Genomic DNA, 25,890 nt, shown 5'->3' with positions numbered 1-25,890 from the left:
AATGGGGCTCAAGAGAGGCCAGAAGCAAAAGGATTTGACTTTCATCCCTAGAACTCACTTTTTTTTTTTTTTTTTAAGCTCACCACCAGACAGACAGGCTCTAGGATCGCTTGGCCTCCACAGCAAGCCTATTAGCCAAATCCCAGGCCATTGAGTGACCCTGTCTAAAGAAAGGTGGTGAAACCTGATGAATGACACCTACGTGCGCATGTGCACATGCACACTGTCCTACCCCCATACACACAGACACAGACACAGACACACACACAGACACACACACAGACACACACACACACCCCTGTATACAGGCATGCACTCACATCTACAGAAAACCAAAATAGCTGGAGGGAGCTCCTGGAACACATGCAGTTAGTAATGCTCAGTACTTGACAAGAATCAATTGATTTCTCATCTGAAAGACCCAAGACACAACCGGTACTTGGCTGAGTGGGGCTCCCACAGCCGGGCCTTTCCATGCGTTCCCGAGTCCCAGCAAACAGCAAAAATTCTGCAGTTCGATGGTGCTGGTGACTTCTGGCTCCCTCGATGGTTGAGACACTAGGACTATACACTACAGAGATGGAAGGCAAAGGCCTGCTGACACCAGTCCAGAGAAACTTAGGTCAAATGGACCAAAACCAGGTCTGAGTTCCACAGAAAACTGAGGGCACATAACGTGGCCCACTGCACCTCTTTCTAAAATTTTTATTTTAAATTTTATTTTACTTATTATAATTTATTCACTTTGCATCCCTGCCACAGCCCACTCCTCTCTTCCCAGTCCAATTCACCCTCCCTGCTCTTTCCCTATGCCTCTCCCCTAGTCCACTGATATGAGGACCTTCTCCCCTTCTATCTGACCCTAGCTTATCAGGTCTCATCAAGGCTGGCTCGTCTTCCCCTGTGACCTGGCAAGGCTGCACTTCCTAGGGGAAAGGGATCGAAGGCCAGGCACTTCCACTGCACCTCTTTGACCAAAAGCAATCCAAAGCTCTCCGGCCTTTCTGTTTTCCTCCTTTCCTCCTACTTCTGGCCTCTGCATCATAAACTGACGATTTCTCTAAGTCCTACTAGTTCTGCTTTCTTGGCTATTAACTGAGCACGTGTTCACCTCTACGTGATATTAAAAAGTTAAGTTGTACATGTTCCTTTATTTACTGATTCTTTTGTGGGTCTATTTCCTGCCTGGCAAGCTCTCCTTGCTTGGCACAGAAGGACACACAGAGTGATGTGAATACTAGTGCAATGCTAATATATATATATATATATATATGTATGTCTAACTATATAAAATTTTTTGCCACTACCTATAAACACCATTCGTCAAATTTAGTTTACACCAGCGATTTTTCCATTTCTAAACTAGGCATTTTAAGAGGTGACCAATGGGCTGAAGAAATGGCTCAATGACTATAAAGAGTACTTGCTACTCTTTTAAAGAACTCCAGCACAGTTTTTACATTAGAAATGCTGGTAACTCCAGCTCCAGGTAATACAATTCCCCCTCTGGCCTCTGCAGACATAAAGTATGATACACATACATGCATTCAAAACATTTACAAAAAATAAAAACTAAATCCATTCATTATATTATTGTGAATTACAGATGAACATCTCATTATGTGTAATTTAGGAATGAAAAATGAATAAATAAGCCAGGAGGTGCTACATGCCTGTATTCCAAGAACAGAGAAAGTTGACATAGTAAGATCATGAGTTAGAAGTCATGTTGGACTACATAGTGAGACCCTGCTGCAATTTACAAAAAAAAAAAAAAAAAATCTCCTGCCTGAGATTTTAAGTCAAGGATTTGGAAATGAGATAACACAAAAAATAATAATACTCTAAAGTATAGAAGAATACAGAATACCAACAAAGTTCATAAATGCTTTTAATATCTAAGGATAATTCAAACTTTTTACATAATAAAATTCTCTGGACACTGTTCAATTACTTTTTATTAACTGCTTCCAGAAACCTTAATAGGTGCAGGAACAGATTGACAATATCCAGGTAGAGACTGATGGCAGCTAACACATACTCTTCTGGCGAGAGTTTGTGCATCAGAGAGTGTGTATCATAGATGATGAAGCCGCAGAAAAGAAGGGCGCCTAGAGACGCCAAGACCAGGTCCACTGTTTCGCTATAAAAAAACACCTACAAGCAAGGGATTAAAGAAGTAAGTTCATATCCAGGACTCACTTTAGACCTATTTCAATTACTTTTAATAACGATCGACTGCTGGCGGCATTTGTGACAGTGGCACCCAACCCTGATGCGTGAATGCACAAAGGCAGAAGGAAGGTGGATCTAAGCTCATGTTTGACAGAAGTATGAATGTTTGGTAAGCAGTTATCTGTCAATTAAGTTAGCTACTTACTTTGAATGGTGGCATTTTAAACATGAACTGCTTTAAAGTGTTATTTTCAAGAAGTAAACATTTCATGGCATTTACGTATTTAATGGAGCCGAGGACTACGCACACCACAGCAAGCACAGGTGACTGAGGTAGTCAGAGGACAACTTGCCAAGGCCGGTTCCTCTTTACAGTGTATGGCTCTCAGGGACTGAATTCAGGCCCTCGGGCTTAGAGGCAAGGACCTTTATTCTCAGCAGCCCTGTGTTTTTCAGAATTACATGTGGCAGTCAGAGGTGGACAACGACGAGTAAGGCTTTTTTGTGTGCAATTTCACTTCTTTGTGCATTCATTTTCTCAGTCAGTAATACTGACTAACATAAGCCATGATTTTCACTGAAGTATAATTCTATATATAAATGTTCTAGATAATTACAACTAAGTGTCTTCTACAAATAATTCTCAAGGAATTTTCGTTGACTTATGTTGACACAGGCAGAATTATATTCAAGTCAACTGTTCTAAAACAACTCACCTTCAAGAATCCTGCCAAGCAGAAAATCCACAAAACAGCAAACAACCTGGAAAAAAACAAAAGTTTAACAGTTTATAATAGTGTTCCTGACTACAGCACTTTTTATGTATGTATGTATGTATGTATGTATGTATGTATGTATGTATGTATTTATACTACAGCACTTTTTTAAAGGTTTTAAAAAAATTTTTATGTGTAAGAGTGTTTTGTGTGCATGTATGTGTACCATGTGCCTGCCTGATCCTTGATGAGGTTAGAAGAGGGTATCTGGTCTTCTAGCACTGGAATTATGATTGTGAGGCACCATGTCAGAGCTGGGAACAGAAACCAGGTCCTCTGCAAGAGTAGCAAGTGTTCTTACCAGTGAGCCATCTTTCCAGCCCCCAAAGCACTTTTTAAGCCCACTCATTTTATGAAGAGATAACTCAATTTTTGCCAAAAATAACTAAAATGTAAAAATTCATAAATATTTTATTAGAGCAACAGAAATGAAACTAGAACAATGGTCTTGGTGACATTTATGCTGAAAGGGGACAACAAAGGCTGAAAGGTCAATAAATCCTACACTGATCCAAATGCTCACAAGCCTCACCTCTCTGAAAAGCTAATCCTTTGGGGAAATGGAGGACAGCACAAGATTCACTTTCACTTTATGAAAGAAGAAAATGCTAACAGTCACACTCCATCTCTTGTCAATTCGCCAGGAGGGTAGAGCCTGGTCCCCCTCAGAGTGACCTCTTATGAACCTCCATGTTAAACACATAGACACCAGAATGACAGCGTTTCATATATATCCCAAGACTTACTACTTACCCTGCTCCAAATTTGCTGAAATCTCTCTTTGACTGTAGAGTATAGGCTGTCAAGCCAAGAAAGACTGCAGTCGTCAGAGTAAAAGCTTTCAGCACCGTGTACACATCGTAGAAAGTAACTGCAAAAATAAGACCGATTAAAGCATGCATAAACAGCCAGTACAGTCTGCTTAGATTAAAGGAAAACATTTTCTTATAGTTTAGCTTTTTGAGATGTTTTTATTGCATGTATTAATTATACATACATAATTGGTTTCACTGTACATTTTCATACACGTTCAAATTGTATTAAATCATATTCACTCCACTACTCTAGTCTCCCGCCTACTCTCACTTTCTTCTACTCACCAATAAAAACAACACCCAGCCTTGAGTATATTTGTAAGTGAAACCACAGTCATAATAATATTAAAAAGTTCCAAACAGTTATTTGTACAAGTGTTTCATATTATCACATAGTTAACCAAACTGTAATGATAGTTAGTAGATAACCAGGAATGGCTCCATTTGCTGTTTGTCAGTGTCTTTGTAGCTGTCCCTGTGCTTAAGATTGAAGGTGTTCTGGCTATGAATCCCTGAACAATAGCAGCAATGTTATCAATCACCTAGACAGATGAATTGGTTGAGCACCCCAAGCCAAGGCAATTGAACAAGAAAAACACAAAGGATGTCTGAGATGGCCTGCCATTTACCCACCCTACAAAGGACAGAAACCGATCACTGCCTGCTTTATGGCTGAGTCCATGTTGGAGCACATTATTGTGGAGTTTACCAAATTCCTGTTGCAACAGAGTAACAATCCTGACCAGTGACAGCTGCTGTTGTATAACTGTTACCGTCTTAACAGAATGTTAGATTAGGCTTTCAAGGGGTAATCCCCTTGTAATGTATGTATATGCTTTGAACCCCAATCACTTATATAACTAAAAGTTTTGTCCAAAATTGATCGTACTTGTTATTTCTGTTAATAAATAATTAAAATGTCTGCTTCTGGCATACAGGATTAGGGAGATGATAACAGAAAAATATAGTCAAATTTGCTTCTTGTCAATAATTTTGCCATTCTGATCACATAGACTAGAATATTGCAATCCATAAAGAAAATAGTCTCAGATGACTTAATTTATATATTTTTACTCTAGTTCTAGTAATCACATTCCCTTTTAAACTCCTTATAGCAATGGTATGGTGGCACTGGTCTATTTCTAGGGACAGATGGTCATGACAATAGACAAATAAGCTAATGACACTTCCTGCCCATGCTGAAAAGCTTCCGTTCCAGTTTACTACTTCTTGGTATTTATCTGTATCCCGATTCTTCTAAAGAGTGGCAGATGGTCACAAAATACATATTCCACAAAACTGAAAGATGGGTAAAGCCGCAATGACAAAATAGGAAGAGATAATGTGTTTCTCCAAAGGATGGACACCTACTAGAATGCAAACGGTTAAAGCAGATCATTGTGACACCCACAGTAAACCACCTGTGGATACTCCAAATTTTCATTGTAATTCACTGAATTTTTTATTTGAGACATTATCAGGTGGTATAAAGTAACTGTAACGGAAACTTGGCCAGGAAACACACATATGAAATTCAGAAATGGAAATGACCGTGTGTCCTGTGGTACCCTTTGGGGAAACGTGAAGGTGGAGCAGTCACAACCCAGTGGGGGCAGTTCTTGATGCTCGCGTGACAGAAGAGCCCTTGGAAGTTGAGGACACCAACTACAGTATCTCATTTTTATCAACAGGAAATCATAAATAAAAACCTACTCTCCGTTCCGTTTCCCTTGAACTTTTCCATTTCCTCTCAGCTCAGCTGAACTGTGTAAAGTGTAAATATTTAACTTTTGCTTATCAGCAGTCTTCACTTTATGTCATGTTTTTAATATAACATCCCATGTTAAACTTTAACCCCGGATGCATTGTTACCTAAAATATTTTTACCCACAGTAAAATGGTAACACGTAAAGGGTCTTACCAACAACTGCCACGGTCAAAGCTTCAGACAAGGTCTAAGAAAAGAAACCTTAATTAACTAGTGCGTGAGAAATGGACACTATGCCATGCACACACTCTCCTTTCTAGCAGTCCAGTATGGTCCCATGTGAATAGTCTCGTGTTAGTTTCAAAGGAGCCTGTCCAGAGGGCAGGACAGTTATCCCATGTAATGAAAATGAGGTCTCAATGCATTGTGAATATTTACATTCTCATTGTGGCTCTTTAAGCTTTATTCAAATGTTCATCTGTAATAGAAAGGTTACATAGAAGAATTAAAATAGAAAATTGTATTTCCTGTTGTTATGTGTAGATATGTGGCCTGCCAAAAACTCTCACCCTGCATTAAAGTACCTGAAGGAGACAGGAGACTGTAAACAGTGATACAGATGAGGAGAACACAAGGTTATTTAGTAGAGTTAAGATACATAGAAAATTATATTTTTTTCATGCTGGATAATATAAATAAAATGATACTGCAAATTAAATTGTCTTTAAAAAACCTAAATACCTCACACAAAGAAACATAAGAAGTATAAAAATATTTTGTTATATACTTTAATGAGGCAGCTTAAAACAGCCTCGCAATAAAAATCTCTAGTTTTTCCCCAGCAACAACAGACTTTGTATCTGGACATCCGGCTGTTCAGCGAAAGCAATACATCTGTAGCCTCCCTTGTGGCTGTCTCAACACATAACTGTATTCTAAGCCAAACAGCTGAGTGGGCACAGCCACAGGACTGCACTTTAAGAACATAATGACTTGCCCTCCACCCCACTTTATCCACCTTATTTCAATGGGATGCTATTTGGGCAGAACAATGTGCCGCCATCTTATACTATGCAAAACCTGAGGAGTGCCTGAACCACAGCAGGTGGCTGAGCTCTGGAGAGCTCTTCTAGGCATTATATTGTATTGTTTAAGTCATCTCACAAGTAGCTGGATCCTGACCAAAACAAAAGATTTGGAGCTATTAAGGCTTACATTCTAGTCTCTCTTTCTCCTTGATTATATCACCTACTTTGTCTTATATGCTTACTCTAGTAGATTTATCAACCATCTGATACACCACACCACAAAGGCAAAGCCAAACGTAACAGCAATGGCTGCATAACGATATTGGTAAGGAAGCAGTCGTACTCTACCCTACCTAGAACCAACAGTCCTCAGAAGCAGAGCGAAAACAGTACTGGAAATGCACAGAGATGTGGAGGCAGTGAGACCAGGGAACCGTGTCTTAATGTTGGTAGTTCCAGGGAAGCAACAGCAATGGGTCATAGAAATGGATTACACTGCTGATGTGTGTGTCCTGACAAGAACCCTCACCCTGCATTACTGGACCTGAAGGAGACAGGACACTGTACGTGGTGCCATAGATGAGAAGAACGCAATGTCACACTGACACCATTGCATCACTCCGAAATAGGACACACACGTGCACTCGCACCCTGACAGAGCTGGCTAAATTCCCTTCCTTTCTTACGCTGCTGCAGAACAAAAGAAAAACCAACAATGAAAAAACAGTGCCCAGAAGTTCCCCGAGCAATGAGAGGAAGGAAATGAGTTTATGAACTTCCTTATTTGCGAAGCCACTTTAGCTACACATGATGAATAGATCACATGACAATAAGTGGCATCTTGCTCATGAAACCTTTGGCTGATGTTTTTCTAGGGTGAGCTCTCTTTGCTGGGCAAATGGGTGTCTATCCTGTGCTACAAAGAAATTAGTCATTCTGGAAGGAATTTACAATAGATTTGAAGGTCTTTTTTTTTTAAAGATTTATTTTTATCTTATGTGTGGTTGCCTATATGTATCCTATGTGCAATTATGTTTGTGTGTGTTCCATGTACACGTGAGACCAGAAGAGGATGTCAGATCCCCTAGAACTGAACTAGAATTTAAAATGTTAGCCACCAAGTGGGTGTTTGGGGCTGGGCCCTGACCCTGGCTGGATCTCTTAACCACTGAGCCATCATTCCAGAGTTGTTTGTTTTAAAATGAATTATTATATTATTAGATGTGTACATGATAGGTGAATGTGAAGGGTGTTCATGGCATGGCATGCCGGCGGAGGCCAGAGGGTAGCTTTGTGGGGCTGGGTCACTCCTTTTACATAGGTTCTAGGCCATGTAACTCAGGCCATCAGACTTGTACAGTAAACATCTTTACTGAGTCATCTTGCTGGCCCATGGCCTCAGGTTTTGTTTGCCTTCTCCCTGTCTCCTGTTGCAGAGGAGGCAACAGAAACTGGAATCTGACCTAAGGACTGGACACTACACATTGGTTAATCTCACTGCATCAGTCAGGTGCTTTCTATCAGGATCTGAAGAGATTGAAGCAATAGCAGTGGGAGGTACAGCAAATGAAAAATGCACTATGTAGGCCAATGGCAAGCCATCAAAGTAACGGGAACAGTGGGCAAGGACAGAAGAGGGGGCAATGAGAACACAGCCCACCACTCAGCTCTCTCATAGCGACACCTTGAGAGCCTACCTCCAGTTCTTAAGAACTGGGAGTTGGGAGCTGCTGCGTTTCCAAGCTCTTACACCCTGAAAATAAATTCCCTGTTTGGGACAGCATGGGTTGGGGCTAATATGCTTACACAGATTAAGATTTAAATGAACAAACTCTCCAATAGTTTTCAAAGTCATGAGTATCATTTAACATGAACTCATTTTCAGAATGAGTTCCTCATCTGAAGCGCTTTACTCACATCAGTGGCACATTATTGGACAACACATACTATGTTTGGAATGTCTTGAAGAAAAACTGTCAGGCCAGAATCCAAAGTCACAAGAAGAGACAAAATAATGTAAAAATACCCAGAGCTTTACCAACTTTACTCAAATTAAGATCGAGTTTTTATAGGTGTCAACTGGGATTTTAATTTTTACAACTGTCTCCAAAAATAAATACAACTTAATGTTAGATTCTCCTACCTATAAATTTATAACAAGTTTAAAAAAAAGGTCTATCATTTGAGCAAAATGGCCCTTTAAGAGAACTGAATGAAGACATGAAAATAACACAGAAGAATTAATCATGAGCTCATATCCTCTAAGTTAAAGCCACAAAAATGCCCCAGATTCCAGAAAATTAGAGGCAGAAAGGGTTACATAGATGACATACCTTACAATTTTCATTTTATGTGTGAGAAAAATTAGGTATAAAAAGGCTAACTGCCTTGCCAAATGTCACATAAGCAGAGGGCTGAGAAGCCAGGTCATCAGATTCCAATCTGGTGTGTTTGCCACTAAATCCTAGTTAGAAGAACGAAAGCAGACAGTAGCTACACGTTCTAAAAAAGTATGTATGTATAAGTAATTCCCTAATATATTCTAATTAAACATTCAGGCTGCTGCATAGATGGCTCAGTGGTAAATTGCCTGCTGTATAAGGGTGAGGATCAGAGTTCTGATCCCTGGCACCCAGTGAAAGGGCCTGGTGCGGTAGCACATTTGTAGCCTGGGTGCTGGAGGCTAAGGGAGGTGGATTCCTGTAGCTCAGTCTGGCTGAAATGTCACATTCAAATTCAGTGAGACCCTGTCTCACCAAAAAAGGTGGAGAATAAAAGAGGAGGACACCCACTACCAATCTCCGACCCCCGCTACACTCATGCACAGCCACTGCCAATCTCCGACCCCCCCCACATTCATGCACAGCCACTGCCAACCTCTGACCCCCACACAAGCTCATACACACCCAAACACATGTGCACGCAACTCAATTTTCTTCTCCCATTGTTACCAATAAACACACGTACAATTAAGCAAGCATTGTTGAAACTCAGGCTAACTAGTGGCATAAACAATATCAAAGTACTCACGAAAGCGAAAAGCAGGTAAAGGTTCAGAGGATGTGTGTGTCTGTGCAAAGTCAATGCAAAAATCAAGCCCAGAGATCCGAGGGCAAACACCAAAATCAAAGCTGGGCTGAAAGACATTAAAAAGTATTTAAAGCTTAAAAAATAGCAGAGATAATGGTATACAATTTTGTAAATTTTATGTATTTTCTAAGTTCATTAAAATACAAGAATAAAAAATTGGACAGTACCAATACCAAATAAAAAAATGTATTTTCTAACTGGAAAAGTTGGGGGCTGAAATGGGGAGGGCTATTGAAAAGGAAGTTTCTGGTTTCTTTAACACTCAATTGAGTCATGTGACTTTTTCTAGAAGCTGGCTTCTGAGAGGGTTTGTGACATTGCTGAGCTCTCTCTCATGGGAGGGGCATCTCTTTGGTCAGCTGAGAACATCCATGGGTGGACTCTGAGGAGAGGAGATTATATAGAAACCCATGGACAGTGAGACATTGCTTTTTGGATCGACATCACTCGCTGATCTTTGTGCTTCGAAGAGAAAAACATTCCAGAGAACTTTCTGAGGCAGTCCCACTGAGTCTTCTGGCTTTCGCTGACTTGTCCAGCACTGCTGAATCATGCTGATTCATGTTGCTGCTTGGTGTTGGCCTTTGGAATGGATGCTGGTATCCGGGCAACAAGGAGTGGACTCACCCTAAGGAACTACTTCTAAAAAGATCTACAACCCTCTTTACCTAATAACCTTCTTTCTTCCCTACCTCTGGTCAGTTGAAAGGGAGGTAAAGATCTTTAAGGACCCTAAATAAAGTAGGTTTGGTGAAAAATCTAAGCCTGTCTAAGGCTATAGAGTATGGGAAGGACAGTCTACCCATCTTTCCTTTGCTGATGTCCTTCACAGGGGCAATGTCTGTAATGAGGATAGTGTTTTGCTAACCAAAATACAATAAACAAAAGACATTAAATTAGAAAGGGATTTTACACAGGGCTACAATTTAAATAATTATATCTCAGAGCAGCCAACTAATAGTTTCAGACTGTCCTTTGGTAGGAGGTGGGCGACAATCTACCTCTTAGAAAATAGTCATTCTCCATGTTTTTCTGTCAAATACAGAAACCATATTATTTTTAGCCACTTAAATGCTTAATACTGAGAGGAAAATCTTTAATAAATGATAGATCAGTTATAGCTCCTCTAGAAACTGCTCAGTAAAAAGTTTCTATCAGTGAAACAAGATTAACACGACCACACATTTTTCATGTAACTTTCATCTGCAAGCATAGTCTTAGGTTTGGGGGACAGGATGGATGGTAAAATTATACAGCAAAAATTATTTTTTTCTTTTCTTTAAAAAATTTTTTATTTTGTTTGTGTGCTATAGGGGGAGAGGCAGTGTGCCTGAGGGCCAGTGCATATGTGTGGAGGTCAGTCGACAACATACAGGAGTCAGTTTTCTCTTTCTACCATCCCAGGCAGGGCCACCTCAGCAGCCTGCAGTACAAACTCTTAATTCTGTTCAAGGAGATATTGGTTTAGCCCTAGAAACTATACACTAAGATGAGGTAAAATACCATGTTGTGAAAGTCTCTTTCATCAAAAATGAATCAGGCTCACAGGAGTTGGATGATAACTTCTATAATAAAAACACATTCATCAGATGAAATCTCTGGAAATGATTCACAATTGTCTCCTTTTCTTACCTTTCCTGGACAAATGTCCGCACAGACTCAAAATGCAGAAACACGGCAGAGGTCACTGTAGTGAGGAGAACTTGCAGAGAAAGGATACTGTAGACTTTTCTGAGAAAGGCTAGGAGAGAGAGAAATAGTGTGTGTGACTACTTTCCAAAACATTTGTTCCTCTGTCAAGACCAAATTTCTTAGAAACAAAACAAACAAACCAACAAAAAAACAAACAAAAAAACCCCAGCTTTTCTTGTTTGTTTGGTTAGTTGGTTGTTTGTTTTCATGGGTAAGAGGGGCACATGGCATGGTCATGTAAAGGGAAGAGAAGTTGCCAGCGTCAGACCCCTCCCACCATGTGATATCCCAGTATGGAACTCAAGTCGCCAGGCTTCCCCACCAACACGTCTACCAAATGAGCCATCATCTCACTGTCTGAAAAATCACGTTTTCACAGGCATTCTGTCTTTAACCTTACTCTAAATAATTAAACCTAGAACTAATCCTAGAGGGAGAAAAATTATTAAAATTTAAAAGGTCGATCTAACCCTCCAAAGGCCATAAACTTAAAAATTAAATTAGTGGTTTATAATAAATATTTTTTATCATAATTAAAAGAAACTATCAAATGCCTATTTGTACACTAAGCATTCAGAAAAGAAAAAACAGCAGTTTTACAAAATGGTTCTACTGTGGATATGAAAAGCAGAAATAAAATATAGCTAGATAAAAAATTTGAAAATCTTAATGTCTACACTAAAGGAAATGCTACCTCACGATGAACTCTCTTAAAGGAATATAAAGTTCTTTGCTTTGCCATTCCACAGCAAACGGGTACCTTCCTGTGCTGTTTGCTGAACAGTCAATAAGGGATAATGTCAATCAAATTGAAAATCCATTTAACTTTTATTTCTATTTGAAGGAGGAAAGGTAACCCTCAAGAGATGATGATTAAATAAACCACGGTAATATACACAATGTTTAAACAATTGTCTGACTCTTAAAGCATCCTTTATATTGTAGCAATTATGTCTGCTTTAAACATAAGAGCTCTAGGGATCACAGTGGCAAAGAGGCTTGCCTCTACACACTACCAACCAGACTATGTTTAATTCTCAGACTCTTGAGTCAAGGCTCTTTCTAAAACACCGTACTATTTTCAAACATCACATTAAACAGGCACGTTTCCCACAGGGACATTTAGTGGCTTGTTCCAATCACTGAACAGCTCCTCAGAAATTCCCTCTCCTCATGAGTTGACCCCACATGTAAAGCATAGGCTCCAAGGGAACCCCACTTCCTCTTGAAACTCCCCTAGGTTACTTCAGTTTTCAGATGGTTGGTTCCTCCCAAAGGCCACTCCAAACTTGGAGTTTGGTGCTTTAGAATTTAGTTAAACTGCCACAAAAAAAGTTTCAGGTGCCGGCCAAGTCAGTGCTTTAAGAAAAGCCATTGTGACCTGCAAAACTTCTGTTTATCTATCTTTGCATCTAATAAGATTAGCTGAAAAACTCAAATGTTTTAAGTTATACCTTAATGCCACTACCTTGCCTTACCAAGGTCTCTCCAGTCTCAGAATGACCTCCTCAGAAACTTAGTTTCCTGCAATGCCTGTCATCTTCTGTCCCTGCCCTACCCTAAAGTGATCCATTGTCTCACTTCATGGTTTCTGGGACCAGCAGGAAACTTTTAGTCTTATCGACTCCCAGTACTTGCTACATATTCCAGCTCTCTTATTTCAAACATTTTTATAAAGAGCAGCATTGTTCTGACAGCAAAGTTAAAGATACAACAAAATGACAGAGCAACATGCCTGATGAAAATAGATAACATAATCCTGAACAAAAAACTGGCAAAGCAGATTCAATGGCATATTAAATGTATTACAGAACTAAGTGGGATATACTCCTGAGATTTTAGGACCGTTCAACACATGAACATCAATCAAATGTTACACACCACATTTACAGACTGGCAGGAAATGCAGTCATTATGAACTGACCCAGAAAAATAACTGGACAAAACTATACAACAATTTATGGATTTAAAAAAGTTAACTAGGAACCAGAAGAAACTAACTCACCATGAGAAAGGACATACATGAAAAGGCCACAGTTTAATTCACGCTCTAAGTGCTGACAACAGTGACTGTCGAGTGAAAATATTCTCTCTCCCCTAAAAGGGGTATCTATTTCAATTCCTCCACCCGCCCTGCCAAGGCTCAGTAATGTCAAAGAAGAGAGGGAAAGAATATAAGAGCTAGCAAGATGGGGAGGCGTGCTAGAAAACACTTTCTCCAAGACATGGCCCAGCTGCTGCACTCATGAACTCAACAGCACCTGAACACAACCTGCACCAGATAAAGCCAGGCAAGCCGGACATGGGTGGGGCTCATGAACCTAAGGACCTTTCAAGGGGGAGTGGAATTCTCTTGGAGCCTACCCTTTACGCATGAGGTGAGCTCACAGGGAGAGAAGAAATTTTTAATGAGCTATTCGGGGCAGGGAACACAGCCAATGTCACTGGGGGAAACGTGCCTGTTTAAAGTGATGTTAGAACATAGCACGGTGTTGCAGAAAGAACCTTGATGTTAAGGGTCTGAAAACTCAGGAGCAAGGAGTAGTTGATGGCTGCTGGTGGGGAGTGGGAGACATTTTCCTTCTTGCAAGGCTGCTAGTGAGTTGCCCTGGTAGATGACCCCATTCTCATGCAAAAGTGGGTAGCGGAGTTGGACAGGATATACTGTATACATTTATGAAACTGTCAAAGAATAAATTAAAATATTGACTAAAAATGAAACTCTGCAGTTCAAAAGCAACTATTCAAATGGATTATCAGAGAACCTGCAGGCAATTGATGACTACTGGGAGAGTGCAGTGGTTTGAATAAGAACGGTCCCCATAGGTTCATATATTTAAATGCTTAGTCACCAGGGAATCACAGTATTTGAAAAGATTAGAAGGATTAGGAAGTGTGGCCTTGTTGGATGAAGTGTGTCACTGGGGGTGGGCTTTGATGTTTCAAAAGCCCATGACAGGACTGGAAATTGTCTCTGTCTTTGTCTGTGGTTCAGGATGTGGCTCTCGGCTACTGCTCCAACTCCTGCCATGAAGGTGACGTTTCCTCTTTTAAGAGTTGCCATGGTCATGGCATCTCTTCATTGCAACAGAACACTGACTAAGACAGGGAGAGTCAGTTTTCTTCAGGGATGGGCTACCCATGCTCTATGTCTGACTACTATGTAAACACAGGCAGCACTGAGGATGAGGTGGGTTATAAAAAAGGAGCGCATGAAGTTGAAAGGGCAGAACAGCGAAGGGATAACTGAAGGAGTTGGAATTGGGGGCAGTTTTGATCAAAATACACTTTACGCATGTATGAAATGTTCAGACAAAGTATTTTTAAAACGGGTAACATCAAGAGAGTAAAAGAACAAGTAACAGATTAGGAGAAAATATTTGCAACAGATAAACCTGGTAAACAAAAAAATAAAAATCTATTAAAATGGCCCAAATTCAAAACATCGACACCACCAAATTCTGGCAAGGATAAAGAACTCATTCTTTGTTGCTAGGGACCCAGGGCCACAGTCTAGTGGTTTCCTACAGAACAAAATACATTCTTGTGTATGACCCAGCTATATCACACACCTTGGTATTTAGCCAAATGAATTGAAACTATGTACACACAAAAACCTGCACATAGTTTACAAAACAGCTTTATCCATAACTGCCCAAACACAGACGCAGCCAGCCAAGAGAACGACCTTCAGCCGATAAAGAACGTAAGCTGGCATATGCAGAAAGCAAAAGATTCTTCAATAGCAAGAGCAAATGAGCTATGGAGTAGTGGAAGATGGGGGTGGGGAATCTTAAATACACACTGCAGTACCAAGTGAACAACGCAAATCCAAAGGGTGAAAGAAACCCAACATACAATCTCAACTACAAGGTATTCTGGAGTAGGCAGGAAGCGAAAGGAAGAATGATGGTCAGACAGACATACGCTATGACACTGACACGGACGCCCTCTGAAGACTTTAATAGAAACATGCTAGTCACTACAACTAAACTGTGTGATTTCTTTTTACCGAGGTATTTCTAATAGTTTCTTAAAGACTGAAAGTAGACTGGTGGTTCCCAAGGGCAGAGGAGGTAAACAATGGGGAGTTAGTTACTTAACGGATACAGTTTCACTTTTGCTTTGAACGATGCGAAAGTTCTAACAGGGAACGCAACAGTGTGACAAAGTAATACCTCACTGTACCTCAAAAGTGGCTAGGGTGGCAAAGTTTCTTCCAGGAGTACTTTGTTATATTTTAAAGGCTGAGCTCACTTGTCAAAATAATTCCAAATTCATTATAGGAATACCGTGCTAGGTAGGCGCCAAGATTCCTGATGGGTCAGAAACACCTTCAGATTTCCTTTTTTCCAGAACTGGTTTCAGCTGCCCAGGCAGGCTGAATCCGGGTGAGCTTCTGTAAAAGAGCTGACCTGTGGTGGACAACGAATTCCGCTCCCTTACACAACACCGAAGGGCTTAAATTCAAAATAATAACTTTATACGGGGTACTGCAAAATAACTTAGCGCGGTCATGACATTATGCACTGATCTGAGAAACTTCTAAATCATTACTCAAAAATATGCTAAGTTCTGGAGCCCAGAGGGGAGAAAGAAATGACTGAGATGGGCAGTTCTCAACTGCCAGAAGCTCTAGGCACAGGAAACAAAGTAAGGGCATAACCCAGTGGTTCTCAACCTTTCTAATGCTGCGACACTTCAGTACAGCTCCTTATGCTGTGGTGACCCCAACCATAAAATCTGTATTTTCCGTGTTATTTTCCATAACTTTAATCTTGCTACTGTTAGGAATCGTGATGTAGATATCTGATCCGGTGATCATCTCAGGCGACCCCCGTGAAAAGGGCGAGGGGCAACCCCGGAGGGGCTGCGACCCACAGATTGAGAACCGCTGTCGGGCACTCAGCAGGCAACTGCGTTTTGCCCCCGTCCCTTGGTAACCTACTTCCATCCTGGTCCCCCTGGCCTCCCGGCACATACCCATACGGATGTGCACGCTGGCCGACGCCACGCAGCTGCCGTAGTTGAAGTCATCCTCGATGGAGGAGCGCGGGTAGCGGGGGTCCGAGTCGGCCATGTCGCCAGCAGCACCCGTACCCGCTCCGGCCGAGGAGGGAGCCTGCACTGACCGCAACCTCCTCCTCCCACTTCCGGGACCGCTGCCAGACAGAACTAGTCGAACTGTCCTCTCCGGAGCGAGCACCGAACCAGCCGATCACGCCGTTGGAAAAATCCGTATTACGATAAGGAGGTTGCTTCCCGGTAGAAGGAGACAGATTGTTCCCCTCCCACGTCATCGGAAGGGAACATTTTCTAGGATTTTCCCCAAAAAGTTTCTCCAGGCCTCTTGAGAACCTCTCCCAGAACAAGTGCTTAAATGTAATAGGATTCATGTAGCCATTCAACAACCTCTCTTGTTTATCACTTCTACAATTCTAAGTCTAGGAATGCACTTTTGATGTAATTATTTTTAAGCAACATTTAGGCCTACATTTACAGACTTTTTGAGTGAAATAATGCTTAACCCTGAAAGACAAGTAGGAATCCACCCATGGGGCGTGATGCAGGTTTTCAAGGAATTGACGTTTGCGACTTGAGAGGGCGAAGTTCTCCTGGTGGTGTAGGTGCCAAAGAATGAGGCTGTACAGATAAACAAAGGCCAGACCACCAACGGCCAACTGAAGAATTCATGACTAAATCCAAGGGATGAATGATGAATCAGCCTCTCACAGAGAAGGTGGCAGCAATGCGCTGCGTCCGTCCTAATATTTCTGTCACCACATTACAAACACGAGGTGTACAATCACCAAAGAAATATTCCAGGACCTGTAATTTTATTTCTCTTTTAAAAAGTCTCAATATGTGCCTAGCTAGCCTAAGATTCGTTGTGTAGGCCAGGCTGGTCCTGAACTCACAGAGACCCACCTACCTCTGCCTCCTGAGTACAGGGATTAAAGGTGTGAGCCACTATTGGTATAATGTTCTTTTGAAAGGTGTGCACCTTACCCTTGTTCATTCAAATGCTGATTTCTCTCCCACACTCTCTGGTTTCAATCTGGACATTGCATTGTGATACTTATTCTGTCTCAACTTTGTGTAAACATGCCAAAATAAAACAACCAGACACAATGTTGAGCAATGGAAAGGAAGCAGGAAAAGAGGGAGGAGCCAGAGGAGAGGAAGGTGTGGGAGGCAGAGGAGGAGAGAAGAGCAGGGAGAGCAGGGCAGGAGGAGAGGTGTTGGAACGACGTGGAGAATGAACAGGACCTAAGATTTCACAAAAAGCAAGTATAATGGGTGAATTTAAATGTTAGGAAACTATGCAGGCTTAGAGGTTTAGGATGGAGTAACTATTGCCCAGCATTGTGTTCTAGGTTAACTAATAAATCCCAGTCTCTGTGTGGTGATTTGGTTATACAGCTGTTTAGGATTAACAGAAGCATTACTAAAAGTAATTTCAATAGTAAATATTAATGCCCTACATGCCACCATGACAGACTCACTTGTAATTTCTTAAAGAATTTACTTTGATGCATGGATATTCTCCTGTTTTAACCAAACCTCCTCCCCACCAAGACTAGGCAAGTGGGACTCAAAATAATTGAAGAATGGTCTATTGATAAAACTTAATATTTTCATGAAAGTTTTCTCAGAAATGTTCTATAATAACAACAGTGAAAATGCTTAGCTTTTATTAAATTTTTTTATTGATTTTCCAGTAACATGGTGGACACATGTTACTCACTTCAATAAAACCATACGAGTAATATTTATTATAGAGGACAAGCTGGAGATGAGCTGGGATCCTACATTTTTATTATCAAGACATCACCAAAATGTCATTCAGAAAAGAAATAATTCTAGCTACATTGTGCCCCATATGTGAAAGAGTTTTTATAATTTAAAATTATGTAAAATAATCACTTTATAATTTGAAGAAAAGCAAAAATTTTAAAAGCTGATAAAATATTATTTAATCTAAGAAGAATAAAAATTGAGAACACCTAGTAGTTAAGATTCTTAATAAAAGAATGAGGAGCAAGCAATAGAATGGGAAAAGTTTTCAGTATACAGATCTATATAAAGCTTCCATTCCGCACCATTAAAACAATGATCACATATCCAGACCCAACCTCTATAGCAAGCTGCTAATAGAAAAATGGGCAAGAGATTGGATCAGGTAACATGCATAGAATGAAGCCAGCTAGGTAATAAACAGATGGAAAGATGCTTACTGTCACTAGTGATCAGAAAAATGTGGCTAAATACCAAAAGGAAACATGTCTATGCACTCATCAAGTGGTTAAAACTAAGGAACTGACCATGTCAAGTGCTGAGAAGACTGAGGAGTCACCTGAGCTAAAACCAGCATGAGCTTCCAGGCATTTCCTAGGATACTGAGAAGATCATGCACACAGAAAGACTCATTTGCTTGGTTCAATGCTCAGTTGTTGCCATTCTAGAATTTTTAATAGTGTTGCCTCAGGCTTGTGTTAAAAGTGAACCCTGAAAGGACAGTGGAACATGAGAAGGACACATACTTGCGACAATGGTGTGCATGGCAGCCAAAGCTTGCATTTCAGCATTCAGGACGCCCGATGGGCAGAGAACTCGGTTGTGCCTATAACACATGGGAGTTTTAAACTAGACTCACACGTCTGTTATCTGAGTACAGGGAGAGGAAGGGAGGACAGTGGCAGGTATAGAAGCCAAGCTCTCTTTGCCAGACAGAACTTACTCTGAGTGTAGAAAGAAAGATACAATGTGAACCACCAGCTAATCTTGTTGCATCCTTTTTCCCCCACTGATGTTCCTTTGTGGGGCTAACAAAGTGCTCATACAGAAAGGGAAGACATGGAAAGAAAGGAGAAGATAGACAACTGTGGCTCCTCTTCCTTTCACTCCAGGAAACCAATCAAGTGAGAACGGAGAGAATTTACGAATAGATCTTCTCAAGTGATAATCCTGAACTTGCAACCATCCCCTTATCAAAGAGTGCACCTCTACCTCTAGGCAGCTCAAGGAGGCAGTGCAGGGTCCCAGCCAAAGTTAAGACCTGGCCTACCATAAAGCTTCTAGTTCTCTTCTTGAGAAAAGTGTAATTTTACCAAAGAAGCAAGATGACTCTGGGTAATGATAGTTTAAAAAGAACAACACTGGTGTACTTAAAATAATTCTGACAATATGTAAAATCTTAGCTGTGTACGTCTCCCATCCGGCTTAGTGGCTAGATATGCAATGTTCTGTCTCCGTTTAAATTGTTCAAGGTGTAATTAAGGGCCAGGACCTGAGAGTCAAGATGACAGCATACATGGAATATGTAAGCCTAAAGTGTATATCAATTAGCAAAAGTTTCCATTCAAGCCAGCTTCTCTTTGGGCTTTAGCCAGAGTTGGACTTGAACTATATTAAAGAGATTTTTTATTATATTAATCTCTAAGTTTACAGAGTGATTTCTCAGTGGGAGGGCATATTAATTCTAGAAGAACACAACTCGAAAACACATACTAGTTTGACATCTGCATTCAATACTAAAGGCAATAAAAATTTAAGATGCAGGTATTTTTACATTTTTAATATTTACTTCTTGCTTTCTTTTTTCTTTTCTACCCCCTTCACCTCCTTGTCCCCCTCCTTCTACAGTATCTCACTGTGTACACGTTTCTGGCTAGCCTGGAACTTATTATGTAAACCATGTTGGCTTCAGACTCATAGACCATCCACCTATCTCTGCCTTTTCAACTGCTGGTTAAAAGGCATGTGTCATCATGAACAGCTTATATATTTTTTAAATGTATGGAATTTTGTTGACAATTTGGCTTTTTTAATGGGCACAATAGTGAAAGTTTGTAAAATTGGTGGAACACTGAAAAAAGCACTTAAGCTTTTACAGTCCAAAGTAAATTCTCTAGCTGTGAATTTTCTCCAGTGTTCAATAAACATTAGAATACCCCCATACCGAAGTAGCTAAAGGATTAAATGGAACATCATATACAGCACACCAAATAAAGGCTACTTTCTTCTTCACTGGACATCACGGGATACGTAGGACTTGCTAGCTGCTGAGGAACTGGAGAGCTCATCAGAGGGAGAGAGGTAAAGACTGGCATGAAAAGAGAGAGACAACACCCCACCACCATAAGTAACTTCTGTGGGATTCCCTTCTCTGACGGAGAGCTCCCAATGATTTTAATATGCATTCATTTGGAGGTAAGAACTGGGAGAAACCTGAGCTGGAAAAGCACCATAGTTTTGTGGGTCAGTAGGCGTCCATTCTTGTCTATGAAAAGCTGATGACATTGACACTATGTGAGGGAGTTCCCCTGTGGTTGTGAGTGTATGGCAAAAATAAACAATGTATTTTCCCCCCTCTTCCCTGGAAAACAGGATTTCTGGAAAGACAGGGGTTGTCTTTTTGTTGCCTATGATGAGCTCATAGACAACAAATCAGATCGTTCTACCACAATCCAATTTGAGAGGTGAGTTGTGGTGAGTTCTTAGGCAGTTTGAAGAAACAAGTGACGCTCAGGCCTGAATGACTAAGAACATGACTAACACCCAGGAACTGTCAACCACACCCTCCTGATATTTAGTCCAATCATGTGTTCAATAACTGAATCCTGGAACTAGTCCCTGGCAAAAATATTGAGGGATGCCTGCGTGGACCTCTTCTGAGCCTATGAATCATCCTAATGAACGAGAAGAGAGTGTAGCTGTCAAGTTGATGGCCTCGCTTTCAGCCAGAACCCTGAACTCTAAGAGTGGAGAAATCCAGATGAGTACTGACATGCATGCATTAGCTCATTGCTCTCTACCCTTTCTGTTTTTAAAATAATTTTATGTGTATGAATGTTTTGCCTACATGTATGTCTAAGTACCAGGTGCATGCCTGGTGCCTATAGAAGCCAAAAGAGGCCTTCAGATCTCTTGGAACTGGAGTTAGTGAGCCATTGTAGTGAGAATTTTGGTTTCTTCAAAAACCCTGTTATGTGAATATGTTTTTGTTTTAATCCAAGGTGTGGGATATGGGGCTGCTTTAGATTGTCCACAGCTGTTAACTATAATGTGTCTCTTGCTCTGGCAGGGGCGTGATTTTGCCAGCTGAAGACAGTTTACATTTGGAATTCTGGGGACTCATAAATCAGAGCCAAAGTCTCTGCGAAGAGGTGGCTGCTGCTTCTTTTATTGTTTCTAGATTGCTGGTCGCTGGTTGGAGATATTCTGACAATGAAGATTGGACTTGACCCAAAGAACTTGATGCCCCTAATCAGCAGGAATTAATCTAAACAGGACCATCTCTCCTTTCCTCCTCTTGTAGAGGAATTTTAATTCAGAACATGGCTGCTCTGGCCAGAGATCACTTACAAAGACCTTCTAGGTCTGCATGACCTGGCTGGAATACAACATGTCTTTAATCTAGGAGACAGAGTCAATCAGATAGGAGTTCAAGGACAGAGCAAGTTTCAGGTAAAGAAAAGCTAAGGTCCAGGTGTGGCGCTACACAAGTTTAATCCCAAACAGTGGAGGTAAAGTTAGCGTGTAGAAGGAAGCACCCATGTTTGAAAGTGAAGTCTAATTGAGTGGCAGGAAACTGTCCCAGCTTTACCAGTTTTCACAGAACACTGTCTTCTGGAAAAAGAAATGAGGAGGAAGCAAAGATGTGGAATCAAAGACACTTTGTTTGAAAGGTGAAAAACATAGTATCGAATTTGTCATTTGATGGAGATGAACTGGTACAGGGAAAAACAGTTAAAATCCCAGAGATAAACATCAACAGCTGTCCACATTCCCTGCAGTTACAGGGAAAGGGACAGGATTTAGAGTGGTAGTAGATGATGAGCTGGATCGGGGTCTGGACCATTCACTTCTATAGATGCGAAAAGCGTGTATTACGTTGCGGGCAGGGAGCACTGAAAGTTTATGCGTTGTACATGTGTCCCCCAGCAGGTGGCAGTGTTAAGGGGTTACGGGCTCATGACAACACTACTTGACCTCACGAGTGGATTCTGTCATCGGAGGCGTGACTTTGAAGGGCATATCTTGTCCCCAATCTCTTTCTCCTTGCCTTGTGGTAAATTAGAAGAGCTGATGATGCAAGAAGTTCTGAGTGCTTTTGTTACTGTTATGGTGAGGATTTTAAAGTTCTCTGATGGCCCATATACTAAAAGCTTGGTTGCCAGCCTACGGCGCTGGTAGGTGACTGGACCTGGACAGGATGGGACCTGGTGGAAAGAAATCATGTCCTTGAAGGGAATTTTGGCACCCTGGCCCCTCCCCCTCACATTCTCTCTCTCTCCCTCTGCTTTCCAGCTGCCACTAGGCAAAAAAAAAAAAAAAAAAAAAAAAAAAAAAACCCTTCTTTTTGTAGCACATACTTCCACCATGACGCTTTGACTTCCCACAGACCCCCAAGACACTGAGGTCGAACAACCATGGTCTGAATCCCTGAGGTGTGAGCCAAACAACGCCTTCTTCCTTTTAAGTCGCTCTGTTGGGCATTTTGTCGGAAGGCTAACGCAAGTCCGCAGGGTGACTTCCTGTCCAGGCGCGTGTCTCAGACTGCTTTCTCTGCTCTGGAATGGCAAAGCGTACCCTGTGCAGTCCTTGATCTTCCCTTCCATCTCTTGCTCAGCATAGTGGCATAAAGACCTTTTTTTTTTTCTAGTGTGTAGTCTGATAAAACTTCAGGATTAGAATGAAGGGACTTCGGAAATTTCGCTCAAACTGTCCCAGCTTTACCAGTTTTCACAGAACGCTGTCTTCTGGAATTCACAGAGGGCACCGTGTGCCCAGGCACCGTTGCTGCTGGTCTCCAGGGGGAGTTATTCCCAAAGAGTGAGGTCTGAGAGGTTTGGAGCAGCAGCTTGTTTTCAGAGGACGGTCCCGGTCCCGTACCATCTCCCAGTTCACACCTGACATCTCCCCACCTCCTTTGAAGAAGCTCATCTGTCGGTAGCATCCGTCCGGCTCCTGCGGTGGACCATTACAGCATACACGGCCGGCTGTTTCAATCCAGCAGCCAGTGTTACTTAAACTCCGTGCGGCAAGCTCGTTGAAGCCCTTTGAGGAAGGAAAAGGAGAGAGTAGTTAAGCCCAGTGGCAAAGTGGCAGGGGCTGCCTCCTGCTGCGAGGACGAGCAGTTTTTGCCCTGGTTTGGCCTGTTTGTTGCGGTTTTCTTTTACACCCATTTCTCCCCGACGTGTACACGTTTTCTTCCGTTTAAATGTATTTGGCGAAACGGGAGAGAAAAAATATATTCCCCAATGAGTACGTCTTTCCTGACAGGTCAAAGAAACTTTAAAAGGTGAAAGAGAGACCTCAGATCCATCCTGGCCAGGAGGCCGCCCATCCCAGGGCAGCAGATGGGTGTCGGCTTTCCCGGATTCCAGCCGCGGTCTCCCGCCCTCATTCTCTTGGCGGGTCACTTGGGTTCCGTCCCAAGCCCGAGGACTGACAAAACCGTTCAAAACAGAGGGACAGGGGTCGGGGGTTAGGGTTGGGGGACCCGGGGCTGGCGAGCAGAGTCGGGGCCAGGGCAGGGGCAGGCCAGGTCTCGCAGGAGCATCCCTGGGGAGCGGCCCCCCTCTGAGTCACGTGGGGCCCGCCCTGTTACGGCCCAGGGCGCGGCGTGTTGCAAGCTCCCTGCAGCCGTCCTGGAGCTGGGTTTCCGCGGTTGTGTAAGGCGGTGGCAGCGGCCACATCCCCCGCTTCGCCGCGTGGGGTTCGGGGCTCGGCCGGGGCTCGGCGATGGCCGGCCTGTGCGGGGACCGTGGCGCGCTGTCGGCGCACACGCTGCTCTTCGACCTGCCGCCCACGCTGCTGGGCGAGCTGTGCGGGATCCTGGACAGCTGCGATGGCCCGCTGGGCTGGCGTGGCCTGGGTGAGTGTGTCTCACATCTTCCGGTCCCTGACCTCTCTGACAGTCCGGCGCTGCCTCTATCAAGTTAGGGGATTGGGAAAGTCAGGGATGGAAAAAGCATCTGGTGCTGGTAAAAGATTGTCGCTGCACTGGGTTTTCGGTGTGCAAATAAATAGGCAAATACTATCTAATGCGAAGGATGTCTGCAAAATCCCTCCAGACTGTTTTAATAGTGAGACGTTTCTAGAAGATTAGAGTTGTCGCTCAGTTGCTCGGAGTGCTTACCTACGCGTATACGAAGCTGCAGGTTCGATTCCCTAGCTCCTCCGATTCCTTAGCGTGGAATAAAGCAGACCGTAGTGGTGCCTGCCATTGAGAGGTAGGTAGGAGAATCAGATGTTCAAGGCCATCCTCGCCCATGTAGTTAGTTCCAGGACAAGAGAAGCTGCCTCAAAAGCAAACAAAAATAAAATAAAATAAAATAACATAAAATAAAATAAAATAAAATAAAATAAAATAAATGTATATATTTACTTATTCATTTTAGAATGTTAAGGTATCTATTTTTTGGTGTGTGTGTGTGTGTGTGTGTGTGTGTGTGTGTGTGTGTGTGTGTCTGTGTATACGTCATTGAAGTACATACACTTCTATGGCATCCAGAAGACAACTTTGAGGAATCAGTCCTCTCCTTCCACCAAGGGAAAGACAGAAGTCAGATTGTCAGACAGACATGCATAGCTTTCTACAGGGAAAATACTATGCTTTGCCCTGGGTGTGACTTCTTAATTAACTATGTCTTGCTTGTTTACCAAATCCAGTGTAAGGAAATTGTCAAGAGAGACTCTTTATATTAATCTAGAAAGTTATCTTTATTAGGTGGATATGGAGAGAGAGAGAGAGAGAGAGAGAAGGGAGAATAGGACATGATGGGGGTTTATTAGGTGGATATGGAGAGAGAGAGAGAGAAGGGAGAATAGGACATGATGGGGGAAAGAAAGAGAGAGGGGGCACGCTGATAGAGGAAGGACCAAGAGAGCAAGAGCTAGAAAGTTATCTTTAAAAATCCATTTTCTGCAGGCTTTTGTAAATTGAGCAACTGCATGTTGGAAGCAGTGATATAATAACAAAAACAAAACAAACAAACAAAAAAAACTCAGACAAAAGTTTATGCTTTGTTGAGGACAAGTGTTCTCTTTGGGGTTAGATGATACCTCATGCAGTCACAGTTACTGTTAATTGAAAATAAACGTGAGTATTTTAGAACAGCTATATCTGAAATAGTGATTTTTTTTCTCTTACCAAGAATAGCAGCCCTATGAGCAGAACATTGTTTTGTGAATGATTAACAATACACCCACAATATCTGAAGCTGTTAATAGTTTTGTAAAAATTGTTTTGGAGAGTGGGCTAGGAATAATTGTTCAGTAGTAGACTTTCTTAGCATGAGGAAAGTCCTTGGTTCCATCCCCAGTAACTAAATAATTTATCCCATGATTTTAAACTATATTTTAAAAATATGATCCTTTGGCAAACATCTCCAAAAAGGATACTCAAGTCTGACATCTGGAAAACAAAGCTATTTCCAGCCTACCTTTGAGAGATAAGATTACTCCCCTCCTCCAGCCATCAGATTTTTTTCTCTATTTGAGCTAGATCATGGTTTAGGCAATATTCGTGTCTATAGATTTCCTAGAATTACTGCATTTAAAAAAAAAAGTATTTTTGGTCCAAGGCACAGGTACAG

General features: G+C 41.8%; 2 protein-coding genes across 2 annotated transcripts in view; one reads left to right on the top strand and one right to left on the bottom strand.

The window, feature by feature from the left end:
* Positions 1 to 1,874: 1,874 nt before the first annotated feature.
* Tmbim4 (transmembrane BAX inhibitor motif containing 4) lies at positions 1,875 to 16,458 on the bottom strand. The gene is made up of 7 exons (XM_055626008.1): positions 16,268 to 16,458; positions 11,225 to 11,333; positions 9,533 to 9,638; positions 5,688 to 5,721; positions 3,705 to 3,822; positions 2,892 to 2,937; positions 1,875 to 2,157 (listed from the first exon to the last, which is right to left on the bottom strand). The coding sequence occupies exons 1-7, from the start codon at positions 16,362 to 16,364 to the stop codon at positions 1,951 to 1,953; spliced, it is 717 nt and encodes a 238-aa protein (XP_055481983.1). The 5' UTR covers positions 16,365 to 16,458; the 3' UTR covers positions 1,875 to 1,950.
* A 7,496-nt stretch (positions 16,459 to 23,954) lies between these two features.
* Irak3 (interleukin 1 receptor associated kinase 3) overlaps positions 23,955 to 25,890 on the top strand; it is a 55,213-nt gene continuing 53,277 nt past the window's right edge. The window contains exon 1 of the mRNA XM_055626007.1: positions 23,955 to 24,167. Within this exon, the coding sequence (XP_055481982.1) occupies positions 24,035 to 24,167 (133 nt within the window). The 5' untranslated portion in view covers positions 23,955 to 24,034. The remainder of the gene's footprint in view (positions 24,168 to 25,890) is intronic.

The sequence above is a fragment of the Psammomys obesus genome, unplaced genomic scaffold (genome assembly GCF_907164565.1).
Source record: "Psammomys obesus unplaced genomic scaffold, mPsaObe1.curated_primary_1811, whole genome shotgun sequence".
Classification (NCBI taxonomy): Eukaryota; Metazoa; Chordata; class Mammalia; order Rodentia; family Muridae; genus Psammomys; species Psammomys obesus.
Note: the sequence above shows the minus strand (reverse complement) of the source record. Positions and strands in the feature narration are given on the sequence as shown.